This window comes from Cherax quadricarinatus, chromosome 10, assembly GCF_038502225.1.
Source record: "Cherax quadricarinatus isolate ZL_2023a chromosome 10, ASM3850222v1, whole genome shotgun sequence".
NCBI classification, from domain to species: domain Eukaryota; kingdom Metazoa; phylum Arthropoda; class Malacostraca; order Decapoda; family Parastacidae; genus Cherax; species Cherax quadricarinatus.
In genome coordinates this window covers 4,329,372-4,351,159 of record NC_091301.1, presented here as the reverse complement: position 1 = coordinate 4,351,159, position 21,788 = coordinate 4,329,372, and the positions used below count along the sequence as shown (strand labels likewise).

General features: G+C 38.0%; 1 protein-coding gene across 7 annotated transcripts in view; it reads right to left on the bottom strand.

The window, feature by feature from the left end:
- The window catches only part of LOC128687865 (multidrug resistance-associated protein 1), a 314,708-nt gene that overhangs the window by 18,375 nt on the left and 274,545 nt on the right, over positions 1-21,788 (bottom strand). For all 7 annotated transcript variants that reach the window (XM_070083525.1, XM_070083523.1, XM_070083524.1 and 4 more), the window contains 3 exons: positions 8,544-8,633; positions 1,846-1,936; positions 272-380 (listed from right to left, as the gene is read on the bottom strand). In XM_070083525.1, coding sequence (XP_069939626.1) covers positions 272-380; positions 1,846-1,936; positions 8,544-8,633 — 290 coding nt within the window. The remainder of the gene's footprint in view (positions 1-271; positions 381-1,845; positions 1,937-8,543; positions 8,634-21,788) is intronic.

Genomic DNA, 21,788 nt, shown 5'->3' with positions numbered 1-21,788 from the left:
GGTAAAAATATTTTTTTTTTCATACTTTTGGGTGTCTTGAACAGATTTTTTTGATTTCCATTATTTCTTAAGGCGAAAATTAATATGACTTATGATAATTTCATCTTATGATGTGCTCTCTGGAAGGGATTAATATCGTAAGTCGGGGGTCCACTGTACAGTATTCCAAATCCAAAGTAAAGTGTATGAAGTGTGGCCATTTCTCTTTTAGCAAAAATTAAACAATATATCTAATGTAACAAAAAACAGTGAATTAAATTCAGTACAGTACCTGTTAGCCATGACACTTGGATTAGAGCTACGAAGATTGAAATCAACTTTAGCCTCTGAGTTCGCAATAAATTGATGCTCTCTACCAAAAGCACGGATGGTTGATGCTCCTGGAATAGGAACAATAACAATAAAGAAAAACATGTAGCAAGATACGAATTACAGAATACCACCATAAAAAAAATACATTTGCACACTTCATTTTTGTCACAATATGGTTTCTATAAAACAATAGCATCTGTTGTAGCTGCCGACTGCTATAGGAAGCAAAAGACAATGATTCTGTGTTTGTGACTGACTCATGTGACAATCAAATCCATGTCCATAATACCCTAAAGCTCCACCAGAGAACCTAAGATTCATGCAAACAGAAAAGGTAACAAAACAGTCGATAAGTTAACCCATAAACTGTGGCATACCTGCAAATAAAAATTCGTATCTATTTTTTGTGTGTGTGCGTGCGTGCGTGCGTGCGTGTACTCACCTAATTGTGGTTGCAGGGGTCGAGACTCAGCTCCTGGCCCCACCTCTTCACTGAATGCTACTAGGCCCTCTCTCTCTCTCTCTCCTTGCTCCATGAGCTTTATCATAAATCATCTTAAAGCTATGTATGGTTCCTGCCTCACTACCTCACTTGCTAGGCTATTCCACTTCCTGACTACTCTATGACTGAAGACATACTTCCTAACATCCCTCTGACTTATCTGGGTCTTCAACTTCCAATTGTGGCCCCTTGGTTCTGTGTCCCCTCTCTGGAACATCCTGGCTCTGTCCACCTTGTCTATTTCAGGCAGTATTTTGTATGTTGTTATCACATCTCCCCTAACCCTTCTGTCTTCCAGTGTCGTCAGGCCAATTTCCCTTAACCTTTCTTCATAGGACATTCCCCTTAGCTCTGGAACTAACCTTGTCGCAAACTGTTGCACTTTCTCTAATTTCTTGACGTGCTTGATGGAGTGTGGGTTCCAAACAGGTGCTGCATACTCCAGTATGGGCCTGACGTACACGGTGTACGGTGTCTTGAACGATTCCTTACTAAGGTATTGGAACACTATTCACAGATTTGCCCGGCGCCCATATGCTGCAGCAGTTATCTGGTTGATGTGTGCTTCCGGAGACATGCTCGGTGTTATAGTCACCTCAAGATCTTTTTCCTTGAGCGAGGTTTGCAGTCTTTGGCCACCTAGCCTATACTCTGTCTGCGGTCTTCTTTGCCCTTCTCCGATCTTCATGACTTTGCATTTGGCAGGGTTGAATTCAAGAAGCCAGTTGCTGGACCACGTGTCCAGCCTGTCCAGGTCTCTTTGAAGTCCTGCCTGATCCTCATCTGATTTAATTCTCCTCATTAAATTCACATCATCTGCGAACAGGGATACCTCTGAGTCTATCCCTTCCATCATGTCATTCACATATACCGAAAATAGCACTGGTCCTAGAACTGACCCCTGTGGGACCCCGCTCGTGACAGGCACCCACTGTGATACCCTATAGTGGAGAAGGAAAACATGAGAACATGTAATTGACAGTTTGTATTATATTTATACTACAAAAAAATAAGAAATACTTGTAACATACCTTGTATAGTTTCTTGAAAGTGAGAATAAATAGGAGAGCGAGACACAGATTCAATTCGCTTTAGCTGCCGTGACGTAGAAACATACAGAACCTAAAAATGAAAATATAAATCACCATTGTTTCCACTTTCACTAAAATTATACATGAACATAAGATAAAAAAAAAAAACTATGCTTTGAAGAATAACAATTTTCTGCAAAAGGAATCATGTAGGTCCAGACTGAAATGCAATGGTCCAGTGTTAGACTTAACATGAAGGTCCTAGTGCCCCAAGTGTGAGAGGATGGAAGGTACTTGGCTCCAATTCAGATATATAACAAAATTTAACAAAATGAAAGGCATCCTCAAATTAATTTAACTGTTATTAAATTATGTATCAATTCAAGTAATAATATGCACGAATAGATCAAGGAGTGGGTGGGTGTTGAACCCATATCTAAAACTGCCAAGCAACCCAAACCATACCCCCGGCCGGGATTGAACCCGCGGTCATAGAGTCTCAAAACTCCAGCCCGTCGCGTTAGCCACTAGACCAGCTAGCCACAATAAGATTCATCCAACTAGGTATATTTCTACACCATAGGAAGGTTAGCACAGGCACCTCTGTGACCACAAATGCAAGTTTTTACAGACGAATCTCCAGCTAGCGTGGCCGTGACGAACTCTAGCTCAAGTCCCTTCACTGCCGTCAACATGACTTAAGAAATCGTAATGACACGATAATCGTGTCATTACGATTTCTTAAGTCCTGCCAAGCAACACTCGCCACACCATGAAGACTACAATAACATTTTTCCAATGAGGTAAAGTATATTTATACTCTAGAGCATAGGATGGGCCACCACAAACCACAGATGCATGATTCTATGGAAAAATATACTGCCAACACGACCAGAGATTAAATTTAATTCTTACCCCTTTCGTTCCACTACTGATGATTCATGAAAATGGCAATGAATGATTGTCAATAATTCAAGGAGTGGGTAAGATTTGAACCCATGGCAAATGAACCCTAAAACTACTAAGTTAATGCTCACAGCCACTGGAACACGAAGGCTAAAATAAGATTCACCTCATTAGGCATATTTGTAGACTTAAGAGAGGTTAGCATGGACCAACACTAACTACATATGTAAATTTACATAGCAACAAACTTGTAATTTATTAGCAAACATCAACATTTTATTTGGGTCTGTACTGTATAGGGAAATACTTAATAAAAAAAAAAAAAAAAGTTAGGCTGAAATTGAGATATGCAGTGGATAAGGTAAAAAAAAAAAAAAAGTAGCACACACAGCTAAAAAAAGTAACACACACAGCTAAAAAAAAGTAGCACACACAGCTAAAAAAAAGTAGCACACACAGCTAAAAAAAAGTAGCACACACAGCTAAAAAAAAGTAGCACACACAGCTAAAAAAAGTAGCACACACAGCTAAAAAAAAAAGTAGCACACACAGCTAAACAAAAGTAGCACACACAGCTAAACAAAAGTAGCACACACAGCTAAACAAAAGTAGCACACACAGCTAAAAAAAAGTAGCACACACAGCTAAAAAAAAAAAAAAAAATTACACATTACAAAGAAAGGGTTGAAAACACAAAATGCTGTCACTGAGTAACAAAAGAAAAAGAGGAGGTGTGATAAAAAAAAATCTTGGCAATATTAATTCAGACAAGAGTCCACTACTGTAATTTAAAAAAAAAAAAAAAAATAGTGCCAAAAGGATGCTGGAGACTTTCACTTCACAAACATCGTGGTAGAATAAAGGAAAGGATCACAAGAGGAGGCAGTAAGTTCTACAACCATTGTGAATTTTACAAACTTATTTGAAAGATTAAAAATTGTTACAGGGTGATAAGACTTAATAAGTGCCCTTTACATATATTTAAGGTTAAGGGAATGTTCTTGGAAAAGGAGACACCAGAGATGATGATAAATTATTCTAATTTTAAAATATCAGCTGGTTCCCACCAAGATAGGGTGACACAAAATGAAGGGAATTCATTCATCACTCATACTCTAGCTGTCTTTCCAGAATGCCATGAACATCAGACAAAACACAAGCAAATGAATACTGCCCAATGTAGAAAACAATAAAGGAAGAACATGACAGATTATAAAGCAATCTTGCCATCATGAGTAATTATACTGAAAAATCTAAATCTTCTTTAATGTACAAAAATTATTAAAAAAAGCTAAAAATTATGTGAAAAGTCTCTCTCTGTCAATATATTGTACCTAACTTTAATACAGAAATCATCAGCAAAATACCTTTCTGTATCTAAATTCATATCACACCAATTTTTTTTCAATTTGTTATACATAAATTCGAAGCAAACTATCAGACAATTACTTATAAAAAAATTTATAATACGTACTGTATACTAATTATTGAACCTAAGATACATATCTAAAAATTATATATTTTAAGAACACAAATTAGCTATACAATTTCAACAAATAAAAAACACAATTTACCAATACATTTTCCATTAATTTCATGAATTAACAAGACCACCTTATAGACACTCAAACCTCCAAGTCCGTGAGCTTGGCAAAGCATGAAATTTGATCACGACATTTTTACTGCTAATTTTGTTTTTTTTTCAGCAAGTCGGCAGTCTCCCACCGAGGCAGGGTGACCCAAAAAAGAAAGAAAATCCCCAAAAAGAAAATGCTTTCATCATCATTCAACACTTTCACCACACTCACACATAATCACTGTTTTTTCAGAGGTGCTCAGAATACAACAGTTTAGAAGCATATACGTATAAAGATACACAACATATCCCTCCAAACTGCCAATATCCCAAACCCCTCCTTTAAAGTGCAGGCATTGTACTGTACTTCCCATTTCCAGGACTCAAGTCCGACTATATGAAAATAACCGGTTTCCCTGAATCCCTTCACTAAATATTACCCTGCTCACACTCCAACAGATCGTCAGGTCCCAAGTACAATTCGTTTCCATTCATTCCTATCTAACACGCTCACGCACGCTTGCTGGAAGTCCAAGCCCCTTGCCCACAAGACCTCCTTTACCCCCTCTCTTCAACCCTTTCGAGGACGACCCCTACCTCGCCTTCCTTCCCCTATAGATTTATATGCTTTCCACGTCATTCTACTTTGATCCATTCTCTATAAATGACCAAACCACCTCAACAACCCCTCTTCAGCCCTCTGACTAATACTTGTATTAACTCCACACCTTCTCCTAATTTCCACACTCCGAATTTTCTGCATAATATTTACACCACACATTGCCCTTAGACAGGACATCTCCACTGCCTCCAACCGTCTCCTCGCTGCTGCATTTACCACCCAAGCTTCACACCCATATAAGAGTGTTGGTACTACTATACTTTCATACATTCCCTTCTTTGCCTCCATAGATAACGTTTTTTGACTCCACATATACCTCAATGCACCACTCACCTTTTTTCCCCTCATCAATTCTATGATTAACCTCATCCTTCATAAATCCATCCACCAACACATCAACTCCCAAGTATCTGAAAACATTCACTTCTTCCATACTCCTCCTCCCCAATTTGATATCCAATTTTTCTTTATCTAAATCATTTGATACCCTCATCACCTTACTCTTTTCTAGGTTCACTTTCAACTTTCTACCTTTACACACATTCCCAAATTCATCCACTAACCTTTGCAATTTTTCTTTAGAATCTCCCATAAGCACAGTATCATCAGCAAAAAGTAATTGTGTTAATTCCCATTTTGAATTTGATTCCCCATAATTTAATCCCACCCCTCTCCTGAACACCCAGCATTTACTTCTTTTACAACCCCATCTATAAATATATTAAACAACCATGGTGACATTACACATCCCTGTCTAAGACCTACTTTTACCGGGAAGTAGTCTCCCTCTCTTCTACACACCCTAACCTGAGCCTCACTATCCTCAGAAAAACTCTTTACAGCATTTAGTAACTTACCACCTATTCCATATACTTGCAACATCTGCCACATTGCTCCCCTATCCACTCTATCATATGCCTTTTCTAAATCCATAAATGCAATAAAAACTTCCCTACCTTTATCTAAATACTGTTCACATATATGCTTCAATGTAAACACTTGATCTACACATCCCCTACCCACTCTGAAACCTCCTTGCTCATCCACAATCCTACATTCTGTCTTACCTCTAATTCTTTCAATTATAACCCTACCGTACACTTTTCCTGGTATACTCAATAAACTTATTCCTCTATAATTTTTACAACCTCTTTTGTCCCCTTTCCCTTTATATAAAGGGACTATACATGCTCTCTGCCAATCCCTAGGTACCTTCCCCTCTTTCATAAATTTATTAAACAAGAGTACCAACCACTCCAACACTATATCCTCCCCTGCTTTTAATATTTCTGTCATGATCCCATCAGTTCCAGCTGCTTTACCCCCTTTGATTCTACGTAATGCCTCGCGTACCTCCCCCACACTTACATTCTGCTCATCTTCAATCCTAAAAGATGGTATACCTCCCTGACCAGTGCATGAAATTACCGCCTCCCTTTCTTCCTCAACATTTAAAAGTTCCTCAAAATATTCTCGCCATCTACCTAATACCTCTCTCTCCCCATCTACTAACTCCCCTACTCTGTTTTTAACTGACAAATCCATGCTTTCCCTAGGCTTTCTTAACTTGTTTAACTCACTCCAAAATTTTTTCTTATTTTCATTAAAATTTCTTGAGAGTGCCTCTCCCACTCTATCATCTGCTCTCCTTTTGCACTCTCACCACTCTCTTCACCTTTCTTTTACTCTCCATATACTCTGCTCTTCTTATAACACTTCTGCTTTGTAAAAATCTCTCATAAGCTAACTTTTTCTCTTTTATCACACCCTATACTTCATCATTCCACCAATCACTCCTCTTTTCACCTGCACCCACCCTCCTATAACCAAAAACTTCTGCCCCACATTCTAATACTGCATTTTTAAAACTATTCCAACCCTTTTCAACCCCCCCACTACTCATCTTTGCACTAGCCCACCTTTCTGCCAATAGTCGCTTATATCTCCCCCGAACTTCCTCCTCCCTTAGTTTATACACTTTCACCTCCCTCTTACTTGTTGTTGCCACCTTCCTCTTTTCCCATCTACCTCTTACTCTAACTGTAGCTACAACTAAATAATGATCCGATATATCAGTTGCCCCTCTATAAACATGTACATCCTGGAGCCTACCCATCAACCTTTTATCCACCAATACATAATCTAACAAACTACTTTCACTACGTGCTACATCATACCTTGTATATTTATTTATCCTCTTTTTCATAAAATATGTATTACTTATTACCAAATCTCTTTCTACACATAGCTCAATTAAAGGCTCCCCATTTACATTTACCCCTGGCACCCCAAATTTACCTACTACTCCCTCCATAACATTTTTACCCACTTTAGCATTGAAATCCCCAACCACCATTACTCTCACACTTGATTCAAAACTCCCCACACATTCACTCAACATTTCCCAAAATCTCTCTCTCTCCTCTACACTTCTTTCTTCTCCAGGTGCATACACACTTACTATAACCCACTTTTCACATCCAATCTTTATTTTACTCCACATAATCCTTGAATTAATACATTTATAGTCCCTCTTTTCCTGCTATAGCTTATCCTTCAACATTATTGCTACTCCTTCTTTAGCTCTAACTCTATTTGAAACCCCTGACCTAATCCCATTTATTCCTCTCCATTGAAACTCTCCCACCCCCTTCAGCTTTGTTTCACTTAAAGCCAGGACATCCAGCTTCTTCTCATTCATAACATCCACAATCATCTCTTTCTTATCATTTGCACAACATCCACACATATTCAGACTTCCCACTTTGACAATTTTCTTCTTATTCTTTTTAGTAATCTTTACAGGAAAAGGGGTTACTAGCCCATTGTTCCCGGCATTTTAGTTGACTTTTATAACACGCATGGCTTACGGAGGAAAGATTCTTATTCCACTTCCCCATGGATATAAAAGGAAAAGTAATAAGACCAAGAACTATTAAGATAAAATCAAAGAAAACTCAGATGAGTGTGTATAAATAAACGTGTACATGTATGTGTAGTGTGACCTAAGTGTAAGTAGAAGTAGCAAGACATACCTGTAATCTTGCATATTTATGAGACAGACAAAAGACACCAGCAATCCTACCATCATGTAAAACAATTACAGGCTTTTGCTTTACATTCACTTGGGAGGACGGTAGTACCTCCCTGGGTGGTTGCTGTCTACCAACCTACTACCTTTGATTATTCAAAAGTTTTTCATGGTGCATAACCCCTATATTAAAACTCATCATTGGATATTCAAAAGTTGCTCATTGGGTTTCCCTTAACAAAATTTCTATTTATTCTGATTATTAATATTAATCAGATTAGAGTGATATTTAAAGATAAACACAAAAGGAAACTTTGAGGAATGTATACATCATATTCTTTCTTCTATAACTATGTGAGGTCAACAAGTCTAGGGACTAGGAGGGAAAAGCGAGAGTTTATAAACTACTGAAGGCCAAGAATGTATAGTTTCATAGCAGTTTTTTGTAAAAATGGCATCAAATGAGATCCAAATAGGATCAATTTTTTTTTACACCAATGATAAAAACAAGCTTTATTTCATAATTTTGTAAAAATTAAAAAAGGAGCAGAGACTCTTCTTACTTGTACAAAGTAGTATATGATCATTGTGGGGATCAAGACCACGATGAATATTGGAGTGGCAGCGACGATCACCACAAACGTTGCCAAAACCTAAAGTGTATGCCAAAGAAAAACTTATTAAAATTTTTGAAAAAATTATGCAGATGTATAATTTAGCCTATGATATTGTACCTTATGATACACTTGAAATTTTGAATACATTATTTTTTTTTTTTTTTGCCTCTCCCAAATATGAAATTATATTTTATTACAAATAACTTGAGAGATCAGAGAAAAATATTAACAAATAACAATAACATTTAAAGAAAAATAATTAACTTAGTTTTACTATTGGCTACAAAATAAAATTATATCCTTTAGATTTAAAAGTTAATAATCTCAGATTAAAATTCATATTTTCTGGCTTCATGAGAGATATTGACCATGACTTCACAAGGATGTCATCTTGTGATTTTCCAGTGAAGATCAACAGACAACTGTTGAGAAAACAATCTGCAATGACAGGATGAGATGAAAACTATTTATGGCAAGATGCACAGCCAATGGCAAACTAGTTTGCATAGAATTAGATGAACTACTCAGGAATGTATCTCCTCTAGTTTTACCTCTCCTTAGCCAGTTTTCAACCTCAGTATGCCTTTTGCCTTCCTTTTTATAGTACAAACATGCAATATTCAAATCTGAAAGTTTATATCATTCTTGATGCAGGAAAAGCTTGTATTATGACAAGATCTGTTCACTAAGAAATATCTGTAGCAGAGGCGTCGCTAGGGTTGGTATCACCCGGGGAGGAATCTTTGGTGTCACCCCCATGAAATTCAAGGGGGGGGGCTCCAGTTATGTCACTACCGCATGACCAGTGACTAATGTTTAATAATGAGAACGTTTAAGGGCCATAAACCGAACAGGAGAATACTTCTCAATATAATTAAAGAAGGGAATGTATGAAAGTATAGTAGTACCAACACTCTTATATGGGTGTGAAGCTTGGGTGGTAAATGTAGCAGCGAGGAGACGGTTGGAGGCAGTGGAGATGTCCTGTTTAAGGGCAATGTGTGGTGTAAATATTATGCAGAAAATTCGGAGTGTTGAAATTAGGAGAAGGTGTGGAGTTAATAAAAGTATTAGTCAGAGGGCAGAAGAGGGGTTGTTGAGGTGGTTTGGTCATTTAGAGAGAATGGATCAAAGTAGAATGACATGGAAAGCATATAAATCTATAGGGGAAGGAAGGCGGGGTAGGGGTCGTCCTCGAAAGGGTTGGAGAGAGGGGGTAAAGGAGGTTTTGTGGGTAAGGGGCTTGGACTTCCAGCAAGTGTGCGTGAGCGTGTTAGATAGGAGTGAATGGAGACGAATGGTACTTGGGACCTGACGATCTGTTGGAGTGTGAGCAGGGTAATATTTAGTGAAGGGATTCAGGGAAACCGGTTATTTTCATATAGTCGGACTTGAGTCCTGGAAATGGGAAGTACAATGCCTGCACTTTAAAGGAGGGGTTTGGGATATTGGCAGTTTGGAGGGATATGTTGTGTATCTTTATGTGTGTATGCTTCTAGACTGTTGTATTCTGAGCACCTCTGCAAAAACAGTGATAATGTGCGAGTGTGGTGAAAGTGTTGAATGATGATGAAAGTATTTTCTTTTTGGGGATTTTCTTTCTTTTTTTGGGTCACCCTGCCTTGGTGGGAGACGGCCGACTTGTTGAAAAAAAAAAAAAAAATAATTAATGATAAAATAAATAATCGTAGTAATACTGAGGAAACAAACTCAAATATCACTTTGAGTACAGCAACAGACCCTACATTTATTCGTCTTCAACAATGCCTCCTCCCCAAAAAAAAAAAAAAAAAAAAAAAAATAAAGAAAAACATTGCAATATCAGAGAAACACTAGTTCTGATTTGACCTTGAGTTCAGGTAACAGCTCAGTGAATCTGATCTTACATTTCCTTGCCTTCAATCCTGCAAAATCATCTATCACATCATCAAAATCAATTATTTTCCCTATATAGGCCTATATAGACTATATAGAAATGAAGGATTCTTCTCTTATGTTGGTGCAGCACTGTTTTGTGCATTAGTGTCACCTTTAGAGGCTCTATGGTGTCACCTGGGGCACCCCCCCCCTTATGATGCCTCTGATCTGTAGCTATCCTCTTCAACCAGTCTTGCAAAGCATGTAGGTCTGCAATATACCCTAATAACAGCCCAGGTACAGTCTTGTAGAGAGACTTCAAACTTTCATCAAAAGCTTGTGACTTTTTTTCGTGCTGATAAATAAACAAGAGATGTTAATCTCCCAGATGATGAGGCCTGCCTGCTGAGGCAGCCAAAGTATGCAGTACAGTTACTGAAAGTAAACAGGGCTCCACTGCTGGAAAAAATAAAATGTGGAAGGAAGCATAATGAGCTAAAAGTGGTAGAATCTTACCCATGGAGTCAAAAAGGGGAATGTACCAGAGTATACCAGTGAAAGTGTTTCTTCTTTTTCAAGGCAGTTTACCTCAATGGGAGACAGCTGGTGTGCTAAAAAAAAGTTTGAAACTGGCTCGAGAAGACAAAACTATTGAGATTTTACCTCCTATAAGATTAAAGTTTATTTACGATGAACTGAAACATTAACTGAAGTTTCCTCTCGGAATTGGTTTAACAATAATTAGAGGAACTGTAATATAGGCATAGCTTATTAATACCCAAATACACAAATTTTATCCATACTAATAAATTATTATCTAACCTACCCACATGATTCTACGCCCTTCTCCAAAAGCCGTTAAGAGGATATGATTATTTGTTAAAATTTTGCTGCAGCCAAGACAAAATCCAATTTTATGGCAAGCCAAAATGGGAGAGATCTCTAAGGATATGATTTTTATATTAAAAAAAAAAAAAAAAAAAAAAAAAAGACTAATAAAAAAATACCAGTACTTTGAAATTTAAAGTGTTATTTCATCTCAGACAAGAACTAAATAAAACCACTGATAAATAAAATGGGATCTAGCACAGAATGAAGCTTTGAAAGCCCATCTAAACACCTTAGCTAACACTTTGATATGTGTACAACACCAGTTTTACTGTAACCTTGGTTCCTATGCTTTGCCAGTATATATCAATTTTACCTGACCAACCAATAATGACTAAACAATACACCTCTGGCCCATCATGGTCTGCTGGAAACTTATATTAAACATCAGCATAAATAAAACAGGTTTACTTATTACTTTATTTACAAATAATGCTGCAGTACTATCAATCCCTAAGTGGAAAAATTTAGAATTTTACGAGAGCTGCAGAGCTAATCACTAGCCATAGCTTGGGCTCTTTGTTAACAAAATATGCTAAGAATTGCACAGAATCACAGATAACCACCAGTATAAACAATATAAGTGAGGATACACTACATATAATGCCATCTGTGGCCTCCAAGTAAAGTGTTTTAGCAAAAGAGTAGTCTTGTAATTTTGTCTGGAATAAAAGAGGTGCAAGATGATCCAGTGGCAGTAAATCAGTGTTGTACCTGAATAATATATGCAACTTTATATTAAGTGAAATGGAATGTACAAAGTGCATTTAACTATCACATTTTTATTCTCACATTACAGGAAGTCACAGTGAAAAACTAAGGATTCATATTACAATAGGCTGAAAGGTTAAAACAGATATATATCTGCTAAGACTAATCAACCTAGCAAGAAAGTTCTGATCTACCCAATGGCCCATTAAGTCAATTTTTTTTAACACATCGGTTGTTTCCCACTGAGGCAGGGTGACCTAAAAAGAAAGAAAATCCCCAAAGAGAAAATACTTTCACCATCATTCAACACTTTCACCTCACTCATACATAATCACTGTCTATGCAGAGGCGCTCAGATACGACAGTTCAAAAGTCCCTCCAAACTGTCAATATCCCAAACCCCTCCTTTAACCCTTAAACTGTCCAAATGTAGATCTACATTTTTTCAACATTTGAAAGTATGTAAAAAAATGTAGATCATCTTTTTTTTTTTTACATTTGAAAACGTGTACAAAAAACTTTCATCTACTTTTTTTGTTACATTTGAAAATATGTATAAAAATGTAGATCTACTTTTGGAGCACTATGCACGTGAACATAGATCTGTTTGGACAGTTTAAGGGTTAAAGTGCAGGAATTGTATTTCCCATTTCCAGAACTCAAGTCCGACTAACCGCTTTCCCTGAATCCCTTCACAAAATATTACCCTCACTCATACACAATCACTGTCTTTGCAGAGGTGCTCAGATACGACAGTTCAGAAGTCCCTCCAAACTCTCACTATCCCAAACCCCTCCTTTCAAGTGCAGGAACTGTACTACCCATTTCCAGAACTCAAGTCTGGGTAACCGGTTTCCCTGAATCCCTTCACAAAATATTACCCTGCTCACACTCCAACAGCCTGTCAGGTCCCAAAAACCATTCGTCTCCATTCACTCCTATCATGCTTGCTGGAAGTCCAAGCCCCTCGCCCACAAAACCTTTACCCCCTCTCTCCAACCTTTTTGAGGATGTCCCCTACCCCGCCTTCCTTCCCCTACAGATTTATATGCTCTCCAAGTCATTCTACTTTGATCCATTCTCTCTAAATGACCAAACAACCTTAACAACCCCTCTTCAGCCCTCTGACTAATACTTTTAGTAACTTCACACCTACTCCTAATTTCCACACTCCGAATTCTCTGCATAATATTTAAACCACACACTGCCCTTAGATAGGGCATCTCCACTGCTTCCAGCCGCCTCCTCACTGCAGCATTTGCAACCTAAGCTTATTTATTTATTTATTTATTTAGTAATTTAGCATACTTACAGAGGTACAAAAAAATACAGGTAAGAGCAGCATGCCAAAGCCACTTATATGCATAGCATTACGGGCTGGCTTAAAATTAACTTAAGATTAACTAAGCAATGATGAAATCAGTGATAAAACATTATTGTAAACAGATAACTATAAAGCACAAATGAGTATTACAAAGACAGGTCATATGGTTGCATGCATTGCTGTACATTCAGTTGAATGGAGTATTCTGTTAGGTAGTGTATTTAAAAAAATAAAGTTAGATTGGGTCCTAGGTTTAACATTTGTGTGATATAATTGTGAGTAACATATAGGACATACAATTTATAAGGTTCAGTTATTCAGTATTTATTTGGTTTTGAGTGAGTAAGTGATCTTTGAGAAGAGACTTGAATTTATAAACAGGTAGTGTTTCTTTTATATTTACAGGTAATGAATTCCAGATTTTAGGGCCTTTTATGTGCATTGAGTTTTTGCATAGCGTGAGATGGACACGAGGAACATCAAAGAGTGATCTGTGCCTTGTGTTATGGTCATGTGTTCTGTTGAGGTTGGCAAGGAGATGTTTGAGGGGAGGGTTAATATCAGAGTTAAGTGTTCTATGTATGTAATAGGTGCAGTAATAAGTATGGATGTTTTGTATGGTGAGTAGGTTGAGTGATACACTCTGTAATTATTATTTTACTACATGTAAACCACACAATAACCAAATTCTGTAAACTCAGCATTGTAATACTTATAGAGAATAAAGTTTGAATTGAATTATTATAACGATAGAGCTTTTCCCTAAATTAATAATAATAATAATATTATAATAATGATAGAGCTTCAGTTACCCAAATTAATAATAATAATAATAATAATAATAATAATAATTTTTTTATTTATATATTTCCAATTTGAGCACACATACAGAGGTACAAAAAAATACAGATAAGAGCAGCATGCCAAAGCCACTTATACTATGCATAGCATTACGGGCTGGCTTAAAATTAACTTAAGATTAACTAAGCAATGATGAAATCAGTGATAAAACATTAATGTAAACAGATTACTATAAAGCACAAGTGAGTATTACAAAGACAGGTCATATGGTTGCGTTCAGTCATATGTATGCAATAATAATTCAGATTGCTTCTGCTAGTTGGTAAGCAGTAAACATGTTTACATCTCAGTGGGGGGCAGTTCTCTCGTGCTTGTTTGCATTTTTTGACAGTCATTTGGCCAAATTTCTTATTTTCAAACCATAGGGCCTAGTGATCTACTGCAGTTAGCCTCAAAAATACTCTGTTTTCTTTTACAGTAAGAACATGGGAAGATACTATAGTGAAATTGTGACAGAACTGGCCGACATTTCTGCCGCTGCCACTATCTCTGCCACCATATTATGGCCTATTTTATTCATTCTAGAGTATATATCATGTTTCTGTGCTAATTATATTATTTATTATGACATATTAGATGAATTGTGATAGATAAATAAGCCATACAGTTGATAATAGCATCATATTCAAGTATTTTTTCTTGTCTCTCCAGAGTGCAGGAACGAATTAATGGCTTTTCAATTAATTTAAATGAGGAAAATTAATTTGATATACGAGTAAATTGAGTTACGAGCTAGCTCCTGGAATGGATTAAACTCGTAAGTCAAGGTTCAACTGTATATACGTATAAAGACACACAACATATCCCTCCAAACTGCCAATATCCCAAAACCCCTCCTTTAAAGTGCAGGCATTGTACTTCCCATTTCCAGGACTCCAGTCCAGCTATATAAAATAACCGGTTTCCCTGAATCCCTTCACTAAATATTACCCTGCTCACACTCCAACAGCTCGTCAGGCCCCAAATACCATTCGTCTCCATTCACTCCTATCTAACGTGCTCACGCACGCTTGCTGGAAATCCAAGCCCCTTGCCCACACTACCTCCTTTACCCCCTCCCTCCAACCCTTTCGAGGATGAAACCTACCCCGCCTTCCTTTCCTACAGATTTATACGCTCTCCATGTCATTCTACTTTGATCCATTTCCTCTAAATGACCAAACCACCTCAACAACCCCTCTTCAGCCCTGTGACTAATACTTTTATTAACTCCACACCTTCTCCTAATTTCCATACTCCAAATTTTCTGCATAATATTTACACCGCACATTGCCCTTAGACAGGACATCTCCACTGCCTCCAACCACCTCCTCGCTGCAGCATTTACAACCCAAGCTTCACATCCATATAAGAGTGCTGGTACCACTATACTTTCATACATTCCCTTCTTTGCCTCCATAGATAACATTCTTTATCTCCACATATACCTCAACACACCACTCACCTTTTTTCCTTCATCAATTCTATGATTAACCTCATCCTTCATAAATCCATCTTCTGACACGTCAACTCCCAAATATCTGAAAACATTCACTTCTTCCTAATCCTATTCCCCAATTTGATATCCAATTTTTCTTTCATCTAAATCATTTGATACCCTCATCACCTTGCTCTTTTCTATATTCACTTTCAACTTTCTACCTTTACACACACTCCCAAATTCGTCCACTAACCTCTGCAATTTTTCTTTAGAATCTCCCATAAGCACAGTATCATCAGCAAAAAGTAACTGTCCTTTCCCATTTTGTATTTGATTCCCCATAATTTAATCCCACCCCTCTCCCAAACACCCTAGCATTTACTTCTTTTACAACCCCATCTTTTTTTATTATTTATCACACTGGCCGATTCCCACCAAGGCAGGGTGGCCCGAAAAAGAAAAAACTTTCACCATCATTCACTCCATCACTGTCTTGCCAGAAGGGTGCTTTACACTACAGTTTTTAAACTGCAACATTAACACCCCTCCTTCAGAGTGCAGGCACTGTACTTCCCATCTCCAGGACTCAAGTCCGGCCTGCCGGTTTCCCTGAATCCCTTCATAAATGTTACTTTGCTCACACTCCAACAGCACGTCAAGTATTAAAAACCATTTGTCTCCATTCACTCCTATCAAACACGCCCACGCATGCCTGCTGGAAGTCCAAGCCCCTCGCACACAAAACCTCCTTTATCCCCTCCCTCCAACCTTTCCTAGGCCGACCCCTACCCCGCCTTCCTTCCACTACAGACTGATACACTCTTGAAGTCACTCTGTTTCGCTCCATTCTCTCTACATGTCCGAACCACCTCAACAACCCTTCCTCAGCCCTCTGGACAACAGTTTTGGTAATCCCGCACCTCCTCCTAACTTCCAAACTACGAATTCTCTGCATTATATTCACACCACACATTGCCCTCAGACATGACATCTCCACTGCCTCCAGCCTTCTCCTCGCTGCAACATTCATCACCCATGCTTCACACCCATATAAGAGCGTTGGTAAAACTATACTCTCATACATTCCCCACTTTGCCTCCAAGGACAAAGTTCTTTGTCTCCACAGACTCCTAAGTGCACCACTCACCCTTTTCCCCTCATCAATTCTATGATTCACCTCATCTTTCATAGACCCATCTGCTGACACGTCCACTCCCAAATATCTGAATACATTCACCTCCTCCATACTCTCTCCCTCCAATCTGATATCCAATCTTTCATCACCTAATCTTTTTGTTATCCTCATTACCATACTCTTTCCTGTATTCACTTTTAATTTTCTTCTTTTGCACACCCTACCAAATTCATCCACCAATCTCTGCAGCTTCTCTTCAGAATCTCCCAAGAGCACAGTGTCATCAGCAAAGAGCAACTGTGACAACTCCCACTTTATGTGTGATTCTTTATCTTTTAACTCCATGCCTCTTGCATTTACTTATCTTACAACCCCATCTATAAATATATTAAACAACCACGGTGACATCACACATCCTTGTCTAAGGCCTACTTTGACTGGGAAATAATTTCCCTCTTTCCTACATACTCTAACTTTAGCATCACTATCCTCGTAAAAACTCTTCACTGCTTTCAGTAACCTACCTCCTACACCATACACCTGCAACATCTGCCACATTGCACCCCTATCCACCCTGTCATATGCCTTTTCCAAATCCATAAATGCCACAAAGACCTCTTTATTTTTTTTTTATTATTATCACACTGGCCGATTCCCACCAAGGCAGGGTGGCCCGAAAAAGAAAAACCTTCACCATCATTCACTCCATCACTGTCTTGCCAGAAGGGTGCTTTACACTACAGTTTTTAAACTGCAACATTAACACCCCTCCTTCAGAGTGCAGGCACTGTACTTCCCATCTCCAGGACTCAAATCCGGCCTGCCGGTTTCCCTGAATCCCTTCATAAATGTTACTTTGCTCACACTCCAACAGCACGTCAAGTATTAAAAACCATTTGTCTCCATTCACTCCTATCAAACACGCTCACGCATGCCTGCTGGAAGTCCAAGCCCCTCGCACACAAAACCTCCTTTACCCCCTCCCTCCAACCCTTCCTAGGCCGACCCCTACCCCGCCTTCCTTCCACTACAGACTGATACACTCTTGAAGTCATTCTGTTTCGCTCCATTCTCTCTACATGTCCGAACCACCTCAACAACCCTTCCTCAGCCCTCTGGACAACAGTTTTGGTAATCCCGCACCTCCTCCTAACTTCCAAACTACGAATTCTCTGCATTATATTCACACCTTATCTAAATACTGTTCACTTATATGTTTCACTGTAAACACCTGGTCCACACACCCCCTACCTTTCCTAAAGCCTCCTTGTTCATCTGCTATCCTATTCTCTGTCTTACTCTTAATTCTTTCAATAATAACTCTACCATACACTTTACCAGGTATTCTCAGCAGACTTATCCCCCTATAATTTTTGCACTCTCTTTTATCCCCTTTGCCTTTATACAAAGGAACTATGCATGCTCTCTGCCAATCCCTAGGTACCTTACCCTCTTCCATACATTTATTAAATAATTGCACCAACCACTCCAAAACTATATCCCCACATGCTTTTAACATTTCTATCTTTATCCCATCAATCCCGGCTGCCTTACCCCCTTTCATTTTACCTACTGCCTCACGAACTTTCCCCACACTCACAACTGGCTCTTCCTCACTCCTACAAGATGTTATTCCTCCTTGTCCTATACACGAAATCACAGCTTCCCTATCTTCATCAACATTTAACAATTCCTCAAAATATTCCCTCCATCTTCCCAATACCTCTAACTCTCCATTTAATAACTCGCCTCTCCTATTTTTAACTGACAAATCCATTTGTTCTCTAGGCTTTCTTAACTTGTTAATCTCACTCCAAAACTTTGTTATTTTCAACAAAATTTGCTGATAACATCTCACCCACTCTCTCATTTGCTCTCTTTTTACATTGCTTCACCACTCTCTTAACCTCTCTCTTTTTCTCCATATACTCTTCCCTCCTTGCATCACTTCTACTTTGTAAAAACTTCTCATATGCTAACTTCTTTACATCATCATTCCACCAATCGCTCCTCTTCCCTCCCGCACCCACTTTCCTGTAACCACAAACTTCTGCTGAACACTCTAACACTACATTTTTAAACCTACCCCATACCTCTTCGACCCCATTGCCTATGCTCTCATTAGCCCATCTATCCTCCAATAGCTGTTTATATCTTACCCTAACTGCCTCCTCTTTTAGTTCATAAACCTTCATCTCTCTCTTCCCTGATGCTTCTATTCTCCTTGTATCCCATCTACCTTTTACTCTCAGTGTAGCTACAACTAGAAAGTGATCTGATATATCTGTGGCCCCTCTATAAACATGTACATCCTGAAGTCTACTCAACAGTCTTTTATCTACCAATACATAATCCAACAAACTACTGTCATTTTGCCCTACATCATATCTTGTATACTTATTTATCCTCTTTTTCTTAAAATATGTATTACCTATAACTAAACCCCTTTCTATACAAAGTTCAATCAAAGGGCTCCCATTATCATTTACACCTGGCACCCCAAACTTACCTACCACACCCTCTCTAAAAGTTTCTCCTACTTTAGCATTTATGTCCCCTACCACAATCACTCTCTCACTTGGTTCAAAGGCTCCTATACATTCACTTAACATCTCCCAAAATCTCTCTCTCTCCTCTGCATTCCTCTCTTCTCCAGGTGCATACACGCTTATTATAACCCACTTCTCGCATCCAACCTTTACTTTAATCCACATAATTCTTGAATTTACACATTCATATTCTCTTTTCTCCTTCCATAACTGATCATTCAACATTACTGCTACCCCTTCCTTTGCTCTAACTCTCTCAGATACTCCAGATTTAATCCCATTTATTTCCCCCCACTGAAACTCCCCTACCCCCTTCAGCTTTGTTTCGCTTAGGGCCAGGACATCCAACTTCTTTTCTTTCATAACATCAGCAATCATCTGTTTCTTGTCATCCGCACTACATCCACGCACATTTAAGCATCCCAGTTTTATAAAGTTTTTCTTCTTCTCTTTTTTAGTAAATGTCTACAGGAGAAGGGGTTACTAGCCCATTGCTCCCGGCATTTTAGTCGCCTCATACGACACGCATGGCTTACGGAGGAAAGATTCTTTTCCACTTCCCCATGGACAATAGAAGAAATAAAGAAGAACAAGAGCTATTTAGAAAAAGGAGACAAACCTAGATGTATGTACGTATATATATATATGTATGTGCATGTCTGTGAAGTGTGACCAAATTGTAAGTAGGAGTAGCAAGATATCCCTGTTATCTAGCGTGTTTATGAGACAGAAAAAGAAACCAGCAATCCTACCATCATGCAAAACAGTTACAGGTTTTTGTTTCACTGTCATCTGGCAGGATGGTAGTACTTCCCTGGGTGGTTGCTGTCTACCACCCTACTACCTAAAGACCTCTTTAGCCTTATCTAAATACTGTTCACTTATATGTTTCACTGTAAACACCTGGTCCACACACCCCCTACCTTTCCTAAAGCCTCCTTGTTCATCTGCTATCCTATTCTCTGTCTTACTCTTAATTCTTTCAATAATAACTCTACCATACACTTTACCAGGTATACTCAACAGACTTATCCCCATCTATAAATATATTAAACAACCATGGTGACATTACACATCCCTGTCTAAGACCTACTTTTACCAGGAAGTAGTCTCCCTCTGTCCTACACACCCTAACCTGAGCCTCACTATCCTCATAAAAACTCTTTACAGCATTTAGTAACTTATTACCTATTCCATATACTTGCAACATTGGCTACCTTGCTCCCCTATCCACTATCATATGCCTTTTCTAAATCCATATATGCAATAAAAACTTCCCTACCTTTATATAAATACTGTTCACATATATGCTTCAATGTAAACACTTGATCTACACATCCCCTACCCACTCTAAAGCCGCCTTGCTTATCTGCAATCCTACTCTCTGTGTTACCTCTAATTCTTTCAATAGTATCTCTACTCTACACTTTTCCTAGTATACTTAGTAAACTTACTCTCCTATAATTTTTACAATCTCTCTTGTCCTCCTTCCCTTTATATAAAGGAATTATACATGCTTTCTGCCAATCCCTATATACATTTAAACAAAAATACCAACCACTCCAACTATATATTCAAAATTCAGAGTAAAAGGAATATGGTAAGCATATAATTTTAATATTCTACTCTAAAAGCATAGTTTATCACAATAAAGATAATGGTACCAGTATGTAATGTATAATAAAAGACACAAATATTTACAATTAATATCTTACACAGAAAAACACACATGCATTATGAATAAATAACTGAATTATATTGCACACATTTTAATTGCAAGACAGAAGAAAAAGCAAAGGAATGCTCATTACTGGTACTCATTTATAGAACAACATGCATTAAAATAAGGGAACAGAGAAGCACAGCTGGTTGTACATAATGCTTAATGCATAACAGCACTCAAAATATAGTTGATTTACTAAAAAGACTAGAGCCTTATTATTTGAAGCAATGCAGCAAAACAGAGCAACATTCATTAAACAAGTTATGTGAAGCACATACCAATAAACATACAATATTTACTCATAATTCTTCTACAAATAATTCAATTGTAATTGTTTAAAGTGAGTCCATTACTTTATTATATTCATGGGTAAGTGCTAACCCCTAAGGGTTATATAGTGTACCTGGGAAATGGGAGGTATCAGATTTAATTTGAAGAGAAGTTCTACTTTTTTGAACTAAGAGCCATTCACTAGCATCAAGGCATCCCCCACACCATCCATGCACAGCATTATTATCTTAACTTCCCTCATAAGCACTATTCATCTTGAAGTACTGGTACCACAACAGTATTACTAAGTGACATTTATTCTAAATAAGCTGCCAATACAGTGGGCATTCATAATTCATGTGCATAACATTCCTAAAAACTGCATTACCAATACATTCCTCAAAAAAATTACTATCATAACTCTTCAAAAAATAATACTTAGGATACTCTGTG